General features: G+C 42.1%; 1 protein-coding gene across 2 annotated transcripts in view; it reads left to right on the forward strand.

The window, feature by feature from the left end:
* The window catches only part of SPATA7 (spermatogenesis associated 7), a 40,772-nt gene extending 35,497 nt beyond the window's left edge, over nt 1-5,275 (forward strand). For both annotated transcript variants that reach the window (XM_083836497.1, XM_083836496.1), the window contains exons 8-12: nt 385-455; nt 1,281-1,334; nt 2,721-2,798; nt 4,048-4,105; nt 4,440-5,275. In XM_083836497.1, the coding sequence (XP_083692623.1) occupies nt 385-455; nt 1,281-1,334; nt 2,721-2,798; nt 4,048-4,105; nt 4,440-4,916 (738 nt within the window). In that variant the 3' untranslated portion in view covers nt 4,917-5,275. The remainder of the gene's footprint in view (nt 1-384; nt 456-1,280; nt 1,335-2,720; nt 2,799-4,047; nt 4,106-4,439) is intronic.
* Nucleotides 5,276-13,513: the final 8,238 nt, after the last annotated feature.

A 13,513-nucleotide genomic window follows, 5' to 3' on the forward strand; every position in this document is an offset into this window, starting at 1 on the left:
CAGCAGCTTTTTCAGGGTATTATAATTTAAAATGCACGCAGTCAGCAAGTTTACTTTCCATCAATTTTGTGCATGCAGCTCAAGGTATGTGATCTAGACTGCCATTTCCTGCTTTTGCATACCGTATTTTTGCTACTCTACGGTTTTCAGAGGATTCATTTTTGCCATTTCAGGGGAGAAATGTTCCAGATCTCTTACATCCCCTGACTAAAATTTTAGATGTCTGATGACTAATTGCTGCCATGTGCTTCAGTTTACTCAAAGTTTCTCAGAAAAATAAAATTTGGAGGACTGCTTGGTCACAAATATTTATTAGGTTCATTTTAGCGGTAGAATTTGCTATGTATTTGCATTGATAATAAAGATTTTATTTCTGTGTTGTAGGCTGGAGATAACAGATACGATGTGGATGAGCCTGAGAGAGGAATAGCTGCTTTTCCATACTCCTTCCTCAGGTGCGTGATTTACAGAAGGAATAAATATTTGAAGCATTCCTTCTTGCTTTTTATACAGCTTCTTCTTAGGGCAATAAGCCACTCCTATCATTTCTGAGTTTCTTCTCACAGAACTTGTTTGTTCATTTGTTTTAGATCAATGGCCTTTCCCAACTTCAGAATTGTTTTCTTACGAAGTTCCACTGTAAAGCCAATTAAGAAAGAGAGCTCTAAAATACAGGATTTTATTATTATTATTATTATTTTGTTGGGAGTGAGACTGATGAGAAGTTAATACAGCTGTTAGTTATGAACATAAATCTGAGCTTACAACCTATATATGTCATATACAGTGCTACACCTAAATACGGTTTTGGTATACCTTTCAGGAAAAAGGGTTTGCAGACATCCAGACTTCTGAATCTAAGATATGCCAGAGTTGCAGACCAGAAGCATTTCCCACATCTTTTTCTGAAGCTGTAACACTAAGCATTAGAATATTGTCTAAAATACAAGAACAGTGTTGGAAATCAGGCCTGAACCCACGGCTCCCAGATGATTCTCCTTATTGCTGGCCTCAGAATCATGCTTTACTTGCTGATTTGCTCTCTGACCTTTCCATGGAAAATCTGTAGAGCATGCTTGTAGATGCTTGAGGAAGTAGTAGTACTACTCCATAATCTTCTCCAGGAAGTAGTAGTACTACTACTCAATGACTTGAGCATTCTCCTTCAATCTCCTGGAATTTCCATGTTGAAGAAGGGACTACTAGTAGTAGTCATGTACTACAAAGGGTTTACACAATGTTGCTTTCTGCTATTTCTTATCCTTTGATTTTCTGATTAGAGAGACATCGCTGTATTCTGAGCAGCCATCTGCAAGGACGAATATCGAGGCGGAGTAAGTATACTTGCACCATTCTCCTGCTAGTTTGCAACAATAAACTAGAAACCCTTCCTCAGAACTGTTGAACTTGAAACAGTGAATAAGCACTCAGAGTAAGCTGTTGTTCGCAATCTACAGTAACACTGATGTGGATATGAATTGCTATAAAATAGTTAATGAAAGATCTAGACTATTACTATCCAGTGTCTACACTTTAAATGCTTCCAGTTCTTTTTTAGACTAAAAGCTGTCTGAAGCAAATGTTAGTAAGATAAAATGTTGAGTTGAGGGGCATTCTTACTAAATTTCTGCTCTGAAACTCGATGACAATTAGAAGAGGTTTGAGTTGTATTCAGAAACACTGCCACTGCTTTCTCCTGTGACCTTGGGAAAGCTCTTTAATTTCTTTATGCTTTAGTAGGCTTGTTCTTCCCTAACTTTAAGGATGTATTATAGGTCATCTATGGTTATCTTTCTTCTTTGACTGTAGAGGGAACCAAAATTACAATCTTCAGACTGGATGACAGTTTTTACTTAATCATGCAAGCTGTATCCCATTTTTTATTTTCTGTTTAATAAGACTGGTTCTGTTTATTAGGGATGATTCTGTAGAGCTTGTTTGGATGGATACACTGGGATATTTAGAAGGATGCTATGAAAGAGAAACAATAGTGAAATCTTTTCCTTTTTTTCTGAGGGGGAGGAAAAGGGAGTGGGTTGTTTTCTAAACAGAACTTAAAAGTTTTGGAGAGTGCCCCATTTAGATTGCTCGATTGGCATCAGTCAGGCTTTAAGTGGTATTCCAAAGGGGGGAAAAAAAGAGAAATGTAATCAAAGAGGAGAAAGCCACCTCTAACGAGGATTTGGTACATCAAAGAGTTGTTGTTTAAAAGGAATGGAGGCTGCCAATAAGTACCTATTTTACTGAGCTCCCACTGAGTACTAGAAATTCCAAGTTGCAGTCAGATTCTCTAGAAGCTCCTTTGGAAGCCTTTTACTCAGAGCACCAAGCTGCAATATTACACTTTCTTCCTCGTTTGTATGCCTTTCTGTTTGAGTGCAAAGCTGCTTGTAAATGCTCTCCAAGATTTGGCTGTTTCCTCACAGGCTCTCACTGCTAGTTTATACCACAACAGGAAGATAACAGAAACGCGGAACACGGCAGTGCTCTTTCTAGTATTGTGACATTGTACACAGGTTTTTTTATTATTATTATTTAAATTGAATGAAGGGCTAAGTTTGTCCGGGTAGAATGATCTTTTTGAAAAATGACTGTTTGTGCTCAGATCTATATGATGTTCTTAATAACATCTCCCATAAAGGTAATCATACGTACTGCATCGTCTGATAGGTGTCTATATATTTAAACATTTAACATTGGGTTTTCTGTTCTTCCTTCAGAGAAGACGACCTTTTATATTTAACTTTCATTGAAGATGTAACAAATGAAATTCTTAACCTTGGGCTGTTTTCTAACAGGTAGGTTATGGTTGTTTTCAAGTTTATAATGCTATGTCAGAAATACGTGGAACTCTGTAAGAAAGGGAAGTAGTTCTTAGTAATTATTGAGTTCCCTTTAAGAATATATAAATACCCAGTTACCCTTTGCTTTTGCTTTATTTCCTTTTCTTTTTTGCTTTATTATAAGAAAAGAGGACTGGGAAAGTCTTGTGGGTCATCTACTTCAGTCTGCTGCGATGTACCATGAGATGCAGCCTCTATTAGAAACTGACCTGAAAGCCTATGTGGAATACTGCTAAGAAGAAATCATTTTACTCCGCAAGATGTAAAATAATTATTAAAAATGTAAAATTATTAATCTTTCACACAATATGTCCTCCATTGCCCTTCTGTCCTTGTTCCTGTACCAGTATGAATCCAACCTTCACCATGGGTTGTAAAGGATTACATACTGTTCCAGACAAGGGTTCACCAGTTACTAAATATTTTTTATTTATAATTAAACAGTAAGGTATTATACAATTCCTGAATTTGAGTAGTAGTCACAAAATTTTTACTTAACCTGTTGATTCTGATAAAGAAGCCTCTATCAAATTCTGAGAAATTCCAAGAGGAGTCTCCCTCTGGTTCTTTTTTTTACAGTAATGTCTTCCCTTAAAACTATTTTTAAACTTACCTTTTTTTTCCTTTTTTTTAAATAATTTCTAATGTAAACTAGATTAAATTCACCTGACCTTCTAGAAATCTGTTCCTGTGACTGTTACCTTAGTTGCCACAGGACACTTCCTCTGTGTTGAAATTTTCTCTTATCCTGTCACCATTTTGTAAGCAATGGAAGAAGGTTCTCAGGGCTGAGGACTTGTCTCTGGATTTTTTCTGAACCTGGATTTTATTCCTTCCCTTTACTTACACTTGTATCAGCCACTGTGGTGCACCTTGGCATTTTGGGTGCTTCAGCATGACAGCAGAATTGCCACTGGACTGTTGGTTTCTCCCCCTACATAGCTTCAACAGAGCAAAACTACCGAGAGCTGTGCTACCAGTTGTCCCACGGTTAGTGTCTGCTGCCCAAAGCTGGACCTGCTGAGCGCTGAGTCCAGTGGGATTCAGGCTCCAGGTAGCCCTCTTTGTGGGAGAGCATAATTGAAACAATCTCAATGGTTCTACTTGGTTAAGAAATTAAAATCAAGAACTAGGGTCATTAGTTTATGTAGACATCTAAAAAGACGCTTTCTTTCCTGTTAAGTGGTTTAATTTTTATTTGTAGAGTTCTGGAACAATTGTTTGAGTGTCATATAGAAGAAAACAAGAACCGTTTGGATGAGGTAGGTACTGCCTCTAGAATATTCTCACTTTCTGTATGCGACTTTAGTGATGTTTACAAAGCACAGAGGAAAGCTGCTGGCATATTTGCTGGTTTATGTAACTAGGATGCTCAGTGGGGAGCATCTTTCTCTATAAACGAGAGATTTGCAGACTCCTGATCTACCACAATCCAAGAGTCAGGCACAGTCACAAAACAGTGACAACAGTCAACTCCGTTTAGTGCCTGTTGCTGTATAATTGTTTGCAAGCAGCTTCCATCTCTTTATGTTTGGACGGAGCCCTGAGTTTTGGGCAGGTGGAGAGGTGTCACCCCTTTGTTCCTTCACACCCTAGACCAAGATGCGGCATCTGTTGGATGTGCTTAAAGCAGACCTCAGCTGCAGCACTGAGGAAATCCAGACGGACTGGGAAGCCGTGGACTCGCTGGACCTGGAAGAGTTTAATATGATGGAAGAGCCTGAGTTGACTAGTAAAAGACAGAGGCAAAGGAAAGCTACAAAAAGTGAAGAATTCCTTACAACCATGGATTTATTACTAAAGGAACCAAGCACATGCGAATTGCCAGTATGCAGTGAAAATTCAAAGGAGACACGGAGTAAGGATGACTTTTTGGAAGATGTTGCTGAAATGAAGAACGCTGAGGCAGAGTCTCACTCTTATGTGAAATCTGAAGACCCAGACACTTCACCCTCATGTGAGGCAACTTTAAACTTGATTACTTGTGACAGTGAGCTGGAAGCCAATAAGGAACTTGATGATCTTGAGGAAAACTTTGCAGAGGTCCTTCAGATCTCACATGACTACTCCTAACAGTAGCCAAAATTTAGCTGTTAAATGGGGATAAAGCTAGTTTTGTAGAGAACTGCCATTTGTTAAATAAAAAGTAAATTGTTTATCTTCGGTATTTCTGTTAAAACACAGATAAAGTCTCTCTAGCAGAGTATCAATTACTAATTAATGGGCATTAGTCTCTGTACTAATATAGACTGTAAAGGGTAAAGTGTCAGCTACAAAAATTCTTTGTATATTTTGCCTATAATTGTACAAGCCAGAACTAATTTATGAGAATATTAAGATGTATATTTTTAGAAAGCTGCAAGAGTAAGTTATGAAATATTTATTGTTTTTATTTATAACAAATAAATTAACTGATAACATTTCTAATGCAATTGTGGTCCATTCTATAAAGATCCAAAATTTTTGCAGTTTGCAATACTTCAATTTACCCACATCAAAAAATGGCATACTACATACCTGCGGAGCAGAGAGAGAACTGTTTGTCCATGCTGGAAGAAGGCAGCATTTTTCTTCTCTTAGTGCTCAGCGCGTTGTAAATCCCACTGGAACATGAAAGTCTTACACCTTTTTTCCTTTTACAGTACCTGTAGAATGTTAGAAACATGCTATCTCCTTGTATTAGCTGGGATGAAATAAGGCATGAGTGGGTAGGCAACGTCCCAAACATAAGGATTTCTTTCTGATGCTGCTGGATGATGATTCCTTCTTCCTCCCCCCACTATGAGCTGAATTGCCTTATTTCTTGTACCAACCAGCATGTAGAAAGAGCCACTTTGCAGTACTAGCTGCTGTCATTGTTTACTTAACCCCCTGTCAGCTTTCCTGCCAGAAAAGGACATTTATCTCTAGCTACTGCATATGGCAGCTCTTAAGCCATTTAATATGCAGCTTGCTTGTTTGTGTTACACACAGCTCTTGAGCTACTTAATCCTCATCCCTGATTCAGCTCGTATTTCTTGAAAGCGAAGACTCCAATGATTGTCACACTGCAGAGAACTAAAATGCACAGTTAAATTTCTTGCATTGATGGCAACCTTGGCATAGCATTCTGCAGTGAGCTTGGACTTCGATGACTAGGATTATCTAGTAGAAGAGACCTATCAGGCATCTTGTACAGCAAATGGAGGAAAGGTGATCTATTTTTTTTTCTTTAAAGTTTAAATTGAAATTAACACATGCGTTGCACAACATCAGCCGAGAGTTCTTTGTCTAACCAGAGTGCAGTTATTACCTGGCACTCACGTTACTGCAGAATGGGCTCAGTAAGTTCTGAGGAGGGGCTAGGAAACAATACTGCCTTGCTGCATTTCAGGAGCTATAAGATGCCTTAGGAACTGGATAAAGCCTCTCCCCAAATATGTCTTAATCTGCTCCTCCAAGGACAAGCCCAAATGGTCAGAGTTCATCCATGTGCACTGACAGCTCTTACCACCTGCCTCTCCTGTGGCCCAAGAGGGTCTCAGAAGGTCTACTAAGCTAAGTCACTGATTGCAGTGTGCTGTAAGTAGCTCCAATAATCATTGAACACTGCTTTACTTTTGAAGCTCAAACTTTTTTGGAAAGAAAAAAAATCTCCTAAGAATCTTCAACAAAAGCCTATCAAAAACAACATTTCTGGCACTGGCATTGCAGTACAGTACATGTTTTTAAAAAAAAAAATAGAGAAAATACACTTTCCCGGCTGTCTTGGCCATGATAATAAATTACACTTGTTGACAATGACAGCAGAGTGTGTTTTATTTTAGCCTTGTACATGTGGCTGAGCAGATGGCCACTTGCCTTTCATCTGCCGTGCTCAGCTGGCTATCTTGTAGATCTGGCCTGCAGCTTGAGCGCCCCAGCTCCCTGAAAAGTGGGAAAGATAACGTGCATCCATCCCTCAGAGCTTGTCTCATTGAAAATATTCGCAGCCAGAGGACTGACTCAGTATAGTGCAGGGAGGGTTTCTCCCTCATCACACGTGACTGAAACCCTTCTGCCATCCCCAGGGCAGCTCCCGTCATCTTGCCCCACAGAACTGAAGGGTGGGAGGCACCTAGGGAACTGTTGGCATAAACACAGGGTGACTGGCTAGGTCAGACATCTCCAAATGTAAAGCCTCTTTGCTCCTCTGCCACGACTTCACTGGCTCCTGGGGCCCTCCGTTCTGAGCATTGCTCAATAAGGGAATTAATTAATTTTTTTCCTATCACTACATTCTATAGCTTGCATGTCATCAAAAGGATCACTCAGCAAACTTTGGCTTGTGGTCAGCATAAGTCTGATTTAAGATTAATAAGATTTTCACATTAAAAATCTGAAAATTAAAAAACAAATAACACAGTAGTGAAAGTGCTCATGACTTCAGCACACAAAAAGGCGCGAGTAAGGACACAGTTATTTCCTGGAGCATGAGTAACACGAAAATAAAAACAGTTCCTTGACCACATTTTCCTGTGATGAGCTGTCTGTCTGAATGCCAGTGATGTTTTATCTGGGTAGGTGGTAGTTAAAAGAGTAAGTAAATTCATTAAAACTGACCTTCGTAACGATGAACATGTCTTGGATACTGCGTGGATACCCACAGAGAACCCCAAGGCCACACGCCCGACACCCTAGCAGCTGGCGCAGTCAGCCCGGGTAGGGACCGGGTTTGTCGTTGTACAGCCGCTCCCACCAGATAGTGGGGAAAAACATTATAGATAAGCGTTATCGATACGAAATCAATTAACTTATCTAGCCTATAGAGCCAGAAGTAAATCAGGCTATCCAGGGCTTAAAACCTCCTTTTTATGCACGTTTACCTTAGGTGGTGCTTCAAGTAAGTTGTTTAAGCAATTTGATACGCAAGCCAGACCCACATCACCGATAAGATTAATCAACAGTGCGAGCTTTGTTTTCTCTCTGAGATTTTGGGTTAGTTAAAAAAAACAACTGGGGGGTAGGGGAAAACTTTTTTTTTTTTTGTCTCATCACCTTGAGTTTCCTTTCACTTGTTGCTACACTCAGGACTTGGCACAAGCCCTAGCAGAACAAGGCAGTGGCACCAGCACTACAATCTGTTAGTAGCAGTCAGTGGCTGTGATCTGCTTCTGCCCAGACGTATGTGGGCGATAAACACCTGCATAACAACATCAGTGCTTACTTCAGATGACCAAAAGCTCACTATTGTTACTCAGCTCTTTGACACAACAGTCTCTTATCTGTAAAGCCTGCAGTTTTGTCATCAGTGTGCTTGTTTTCAGAGGTAGGATTCTGCTTATTTACAAAGCAAAGCGGGGCTTTGGTCATCTGAAATAAAGATTGATGAAAGAAAAAGCTGCTTAGATGTCCTAGTGTTTTCCACAAAACAAAAAGAAAAACCTGCAAGCAAAACCCAAACTGAAATTTTATCCCTGCTCGACCCTGTGTCTAAGACACCCACCTACATATTTCATTTAGGCTTAGCTGCAGAATGACTCCATGGACCTGCTCCTCTGCTTTTCTGTACATTTTTACATCATTTATAGCTACAGAACAGCTGTAGGATGATGCAGCTCAACCGATAGTACTGCATAACTGAAACACAAGTGGCTCCGTCAGACCTCTCCCCAGTGATGGGCAGAATCCAAAATTTAGTGCAGAAGCATGGGGATTTGGGAGGCCCCCAGCAGGAGCTTTGCATGTAGCAGGCGGTTGGTTTGGGTTGCCCTTGGCAGGGGGTTCTCAGGCAGGGCTGGCAGCAGCTGTGGTGTGGGGGCATTGCCTGGCTGTTGCGAATGAAACAGAAGCAGACGACTTTGTAGAGGAAGGGAGTCTCAAGGTCTCACGTTGAGAGGAAGAGAAGAAAGAAAAAAAGAAAAAGAATCAGACGAGGGTAAAAAGGGTTAATTTTTTCTCAGCAATGGTCAGGTTTAGGAGTTGGAACAAGAGTATTGGAGCCCTAGCATACTCCAGGCATTTCATTCATAGCACCTAATGAAGGCTGTTTCACTGCAGTGAGCGCCCAGCTTCTGACCAACAAGGTGCCCCAGAAGCTGCCTTCAGTGCACATTTCCCCTGGGCCTGAGTTCCCCTGTGCCTGGGGGAAGGAAAGAGAAATGTGAGAGGAAAGGAAGGGGGAAAAAAGGAAGCTTTAGTTAAACCATCCTTAATGAAAATGATAAGAACTACAATCAGGTAGAAGTGGATTAAGTATACAAAGTTGGAGAACTCGCTACCAGTGCCCACTCAAACACATTTTAGAGCTCCCTCAATTTTTCCTGCTCTGTATTGTAGCATTTGTCCACTGCAACAAAAGCATTTGAGACCTAAACAATACAATGAATAAAGGGAACAAACACATGACTGTAACTCAGGGTGTACTTCAGGAAGCATATGGCTATGGGAAACTAGCATCCCCCTTTAGTTTCCAACCATCAAAGGCAGGGCTGTCTGCTGATAAGCAAGCACTGCAGTTACAGGCTGACTCTAGAGCCACCAAACCGTGCTTCCTGGCCCTTCCCCAGCACTTAACCTGCTCTTCCTATGGACAGGCCTGCTCTCAGGAGCCAACATCTGGTATTGATGCAAATTATGAGGAACAGAACAGCAACCAGTGATATAAATAACAATTTCTCACTCCAAAACAACGTGCTAAATACTCACCAGCAGTCTAACCTTCCTGTTTTCTTTGTCAACAGTGAAACCTGCTTCATTCAGAAACAATCAACAGTTTCCATTCCAAGCAGCAAAGCAACTGATATGCAAACAGGTGAGTGGTAAATTAATCCACTGCAGCAGCAGCCCTTGCACACTGCATGGGTCACAACCAGTCAAGGGATCCAGTTTCAAAGCTTGTAAGTGGGTCCTGGGCCAGCGGAAGCTGAACATGTCCCAGGGAGAATGCATCAGGAAGGGAAAGCAGCAGCAGCACTTCTCACTTGCATGACAATTCATCACTCGAGCCACAGAGGGGCTGTAGCTCATCTCCACCTCGGCCACCTGAATGAAAACCTATGAGGACTTCAGGATGTCGGGCAGTCCATGAGCAGCAACAAGAAAAGTTAATTCAAGCGAAGGGAACTAAAATCAATGCCATATCTACTGGGCACAGGATCGTTCTCTGTAGAAAGCTTCCAAAGTGGCTGGGCTCTGTCTGCGTGCCTCATAAAGGAACTCATCTGTAACCCACCCCCCTCACTAATTTCGGCAGAGAGCAAAGGGCAGGAGGTGTGCGGGACACCAAGGCGAGCACACACACAAGTTTCAGTTGTGCTCATCTTTTAGCCTGTTAGACTGGCCTGCAAAAGCTGGGGGATGTTGGAGAGACAGGACACAGCCCCGCTGGGAATAAGCACGGGTTACTTCGTGCAGTAGTTGTTTGTGATGCAGGCTGTAGTACACACGGCCTCCAGCACGGTCCTTCCAGCCCTTTTCCACTGGTGGAATGAAATTAGACCTTGAGAAGGGCAAGTAAAGGCTACACAAATGGAGCAGGGAGGCATCTGAAACTTGAGAAACTCACACACCACCTCGGCCTGGCAGGCCGCAGAGCTATGCCGCCCCATTCTCACAGGGGACAGGCAGCGTGATCTGTAGCACGAGGTGCAGAGCTCTTTGCAGTTATCCCAAGAATTCGGCGAGCCTGTAGGACTCCCCTTACAGTATCTGTGCGAGGGCTGCAGCATACCTTACATCTCGCAGCAGCCAGCAGCCCGTTCCAGGAGATGAATAACAGAACTATGAGGTGACCCCCAACTCTTCCCAGCTATCTGTTTCCCTCATGAGCATGTTCGCATGCCAAACAAGAAACTAAGCAACGTGTCAAAGGCCATCAGCTCTCCTGTCAGCCTAGGAATTCCTCACAGGACCTCCGAGGAGTAGCCTCTACAACCAGAAATTCAGCTTGGAGGCATTTGGCACCCTGCATTTTCCTGATGTTTAGCACAAGCAAGACCAGAGATGACACAGCTTAGGTTTGGGAGCTGACTATGGGGCTTCCCAAACGCTGGACACAATCATCTCAGATAAGAATTGTAAAAGAAAGATTGCAGAGCTCCTCAAGCTCTGATCTGTTTGCCTTTCCTCAGAAACAAATGTGGACGGTGTGTCCTCCCCTCCCAACTTCAGAATCTCCCAGCTTTGCACAAGGGCTTTCCACTCACGTGTAGTCTTCTGAGGGTCCCCACTGTGACTTTCTATGGCATGCATTTTCTTCACGACTCTTCAATATTTGAACTTCTCAGAGCCTCTGGTTCACTTCATAGCACAATCAGATCTCCCCAAAGGGCTCTTGGGCACAACACCCCCTTCATGACCAGCTCCCTGTGGCCAGAGCCTTTACCCAAAGACGCATCTGACAGGTGAGAAACCAGCCCCCGCCACCAAGAAGCACCCACACGGACACCACACTCCAGTCACAAAGCTATGGGGCAGGTCAGAAACGGGCCAGGCTATCTCACAGTCAAAGTCACCTTCACAGGGATCAAGGCAATTCACCCGGTAATATTGGTGCAGTATTTCCAGTTTCCTTCAACAACGTAAATTAGCCTCAGTTCTGCTTATTTGACATTATTTAAATACCAGCGTCGTGCAGAGGGATAAGGCTGACCTTCTGTCCTGAAAACACCCTCAAACAAAGCACTTCCAGCTTGATGGCATAAATGCACTGAAAGTGCTAAAATCACCTTGGCAGCCCTCCTAACAGCAGGGCACTAAGGACAAATTTTGCTCTCAGTGCAGGGAGAGCACACAGTCAGCAATGCTCCTCGTCTTGGGCAGATTGTTTCTTAGCAGAGCACCAGAGCTACCCCCCTCATACCTGCTGTTTGCCCTCCTATTGCTCCTCTGATTAGGGTGGCTGTGCACCAGCTCCTTCTGTCCTTTAAAGCCTAAGAGCAACTTGGGAAGAAGGCAAACCCTTCATCAACCATCTAAGTTTGTTTCTATTTTTGATGAACAACTGTTTTCCTCCTCTTTTCTAATTACACTTTGATTCTGACTACTAATGCAGTGTTTCCCCTCTCCTTATGAAGGAGAAAACAGAGGTCCCCTTTTGGTCAGGGCGCTGCTACTTCTCTTTTTCAAGCCAGAAGTAACCACCAAAGAAAAACCACTCAAATTTGCTGATTATTGTAGCTGCTCTACCTCTCCAAGAGAGCTTTCAGGACCACTAGAATCAGGAAATAAAAATAATTTTGTATTGATAGTATGTCAGTGAAAGGACGGGCTTTCCTTAAACAGGAAAAATGAGGCAGTACAATTCCCTAAGATTCATAGTTTCAAATTAAATTGCCTCCCAAAATTCAGGGAGAGAAGTGAATATTTGGTGACTGATTGAACGTAAAGTGATGGAGACCTACAGCTCCTGGCTTTCCAAAGACAACCTATATTTTTGAAATACAGGGTTAGCACCAGCTACTTATAAAGGCTCAGAGACGGTCAGCTGAGAGCAAATGAAATTATTTTTATATTGTTATGGCGCAGGAAACTCGGATAAATCCTGATAAATCTGTTAAAATAATATCTTAAACATTATCAAAAAAACAAACAACAACAACAACAACAAAATAAAACTGTCTTCAACCTTCCTGAAGTTTTTTTGCTAAAGGTTTTGACAATGGAAAGACATTTTTGGCTTCAATCAGTCATGAATAGCATGGTATGTAGGCAGGAGACATCAGATACACATATGCACACACCGAAGTATGCGGTTCCTTCAAATCACTGATTATCAGCATTAACCAGGCTTGACAGGGGCTTTCTTCATAGGTACTTAACACCAGTGAAAATTCTTCATCTGCCTCTGGGCATGATAATTCCAGGTCTGTTCGTGGAAGGATTTGATGTCCTTCTAAATTTACGTAAGGCACATGATTGTCATTTTAGAAATGGCTAATAATAATAATAATAAACTGAACTAACAATCTTATATTAAGAAACCTCATCTGCAAGCCCTCCAAATATTTTTTGGTTATTTCGTTTATTACAGCAGATACCTAAAATCCACAGAAAAAGCAGGGCAGTAAATAATAATGGTTAGTATGTTGGGGACGGCAAATGTTTGGCTAAAATGTAGGTATCTGTCTGCAGGACTGTCATGCAGATCTTCATGCAGAGCCACTGCTACGTGGCTCTGAAAAGCAAAGGTGTTTTGCGATAAAATAGTCCCAGGGCCACCCATTTCCTACTTACTCTTGGTTTTTCTTTGAATTAACGAGGCTACTTCAAAGCAACTGTAGTAATGACAGAACTAGACTTTCACTATCAGAACAAGCATTTCCCTAAGCACTTACGCTCCCCTGAAACCACAACACTGCCGTCACGTACAAGTGCTGACCACAGAAGGTTCACCTTGCCCAAGAGCCGAGAGAAATTACAGCAACACAGGGTACCTTGCTTCGTTCAGAGCTGATGAACATCCGTCTTTCATCCAGTTCTCACTCAGCTCCAACTCTCCTGCAACAGCTTCCCCCTTTTGGTACCTGCATCACTGACATCATACTTGTGAACTGCGGCCCTCCGCCAGCAGTTCTCTGGCTGCTGTAGGTAAACTGGCAACAACTTCGTGGCGCTGTGCAGCTTCTGTCTTCATGCAGAATCCAGCCTTCTGGGGATGTTCGTAGCAATATTGGAAGAGAGAAAACACAAATTTATATGTTGTCATCGAT

Source organism: Anser anser, assembly GCF_964211835.1.
Source record: "Anser anser genome assembly, chromosome: 5".
In the NCBI taxonomy this organism is placed as follows: domain Eukaryota; kingdom Metazoa; phylum Chordata; class Aves; order Anseriformes; family Anatidae; genus Anser; species Anser anser.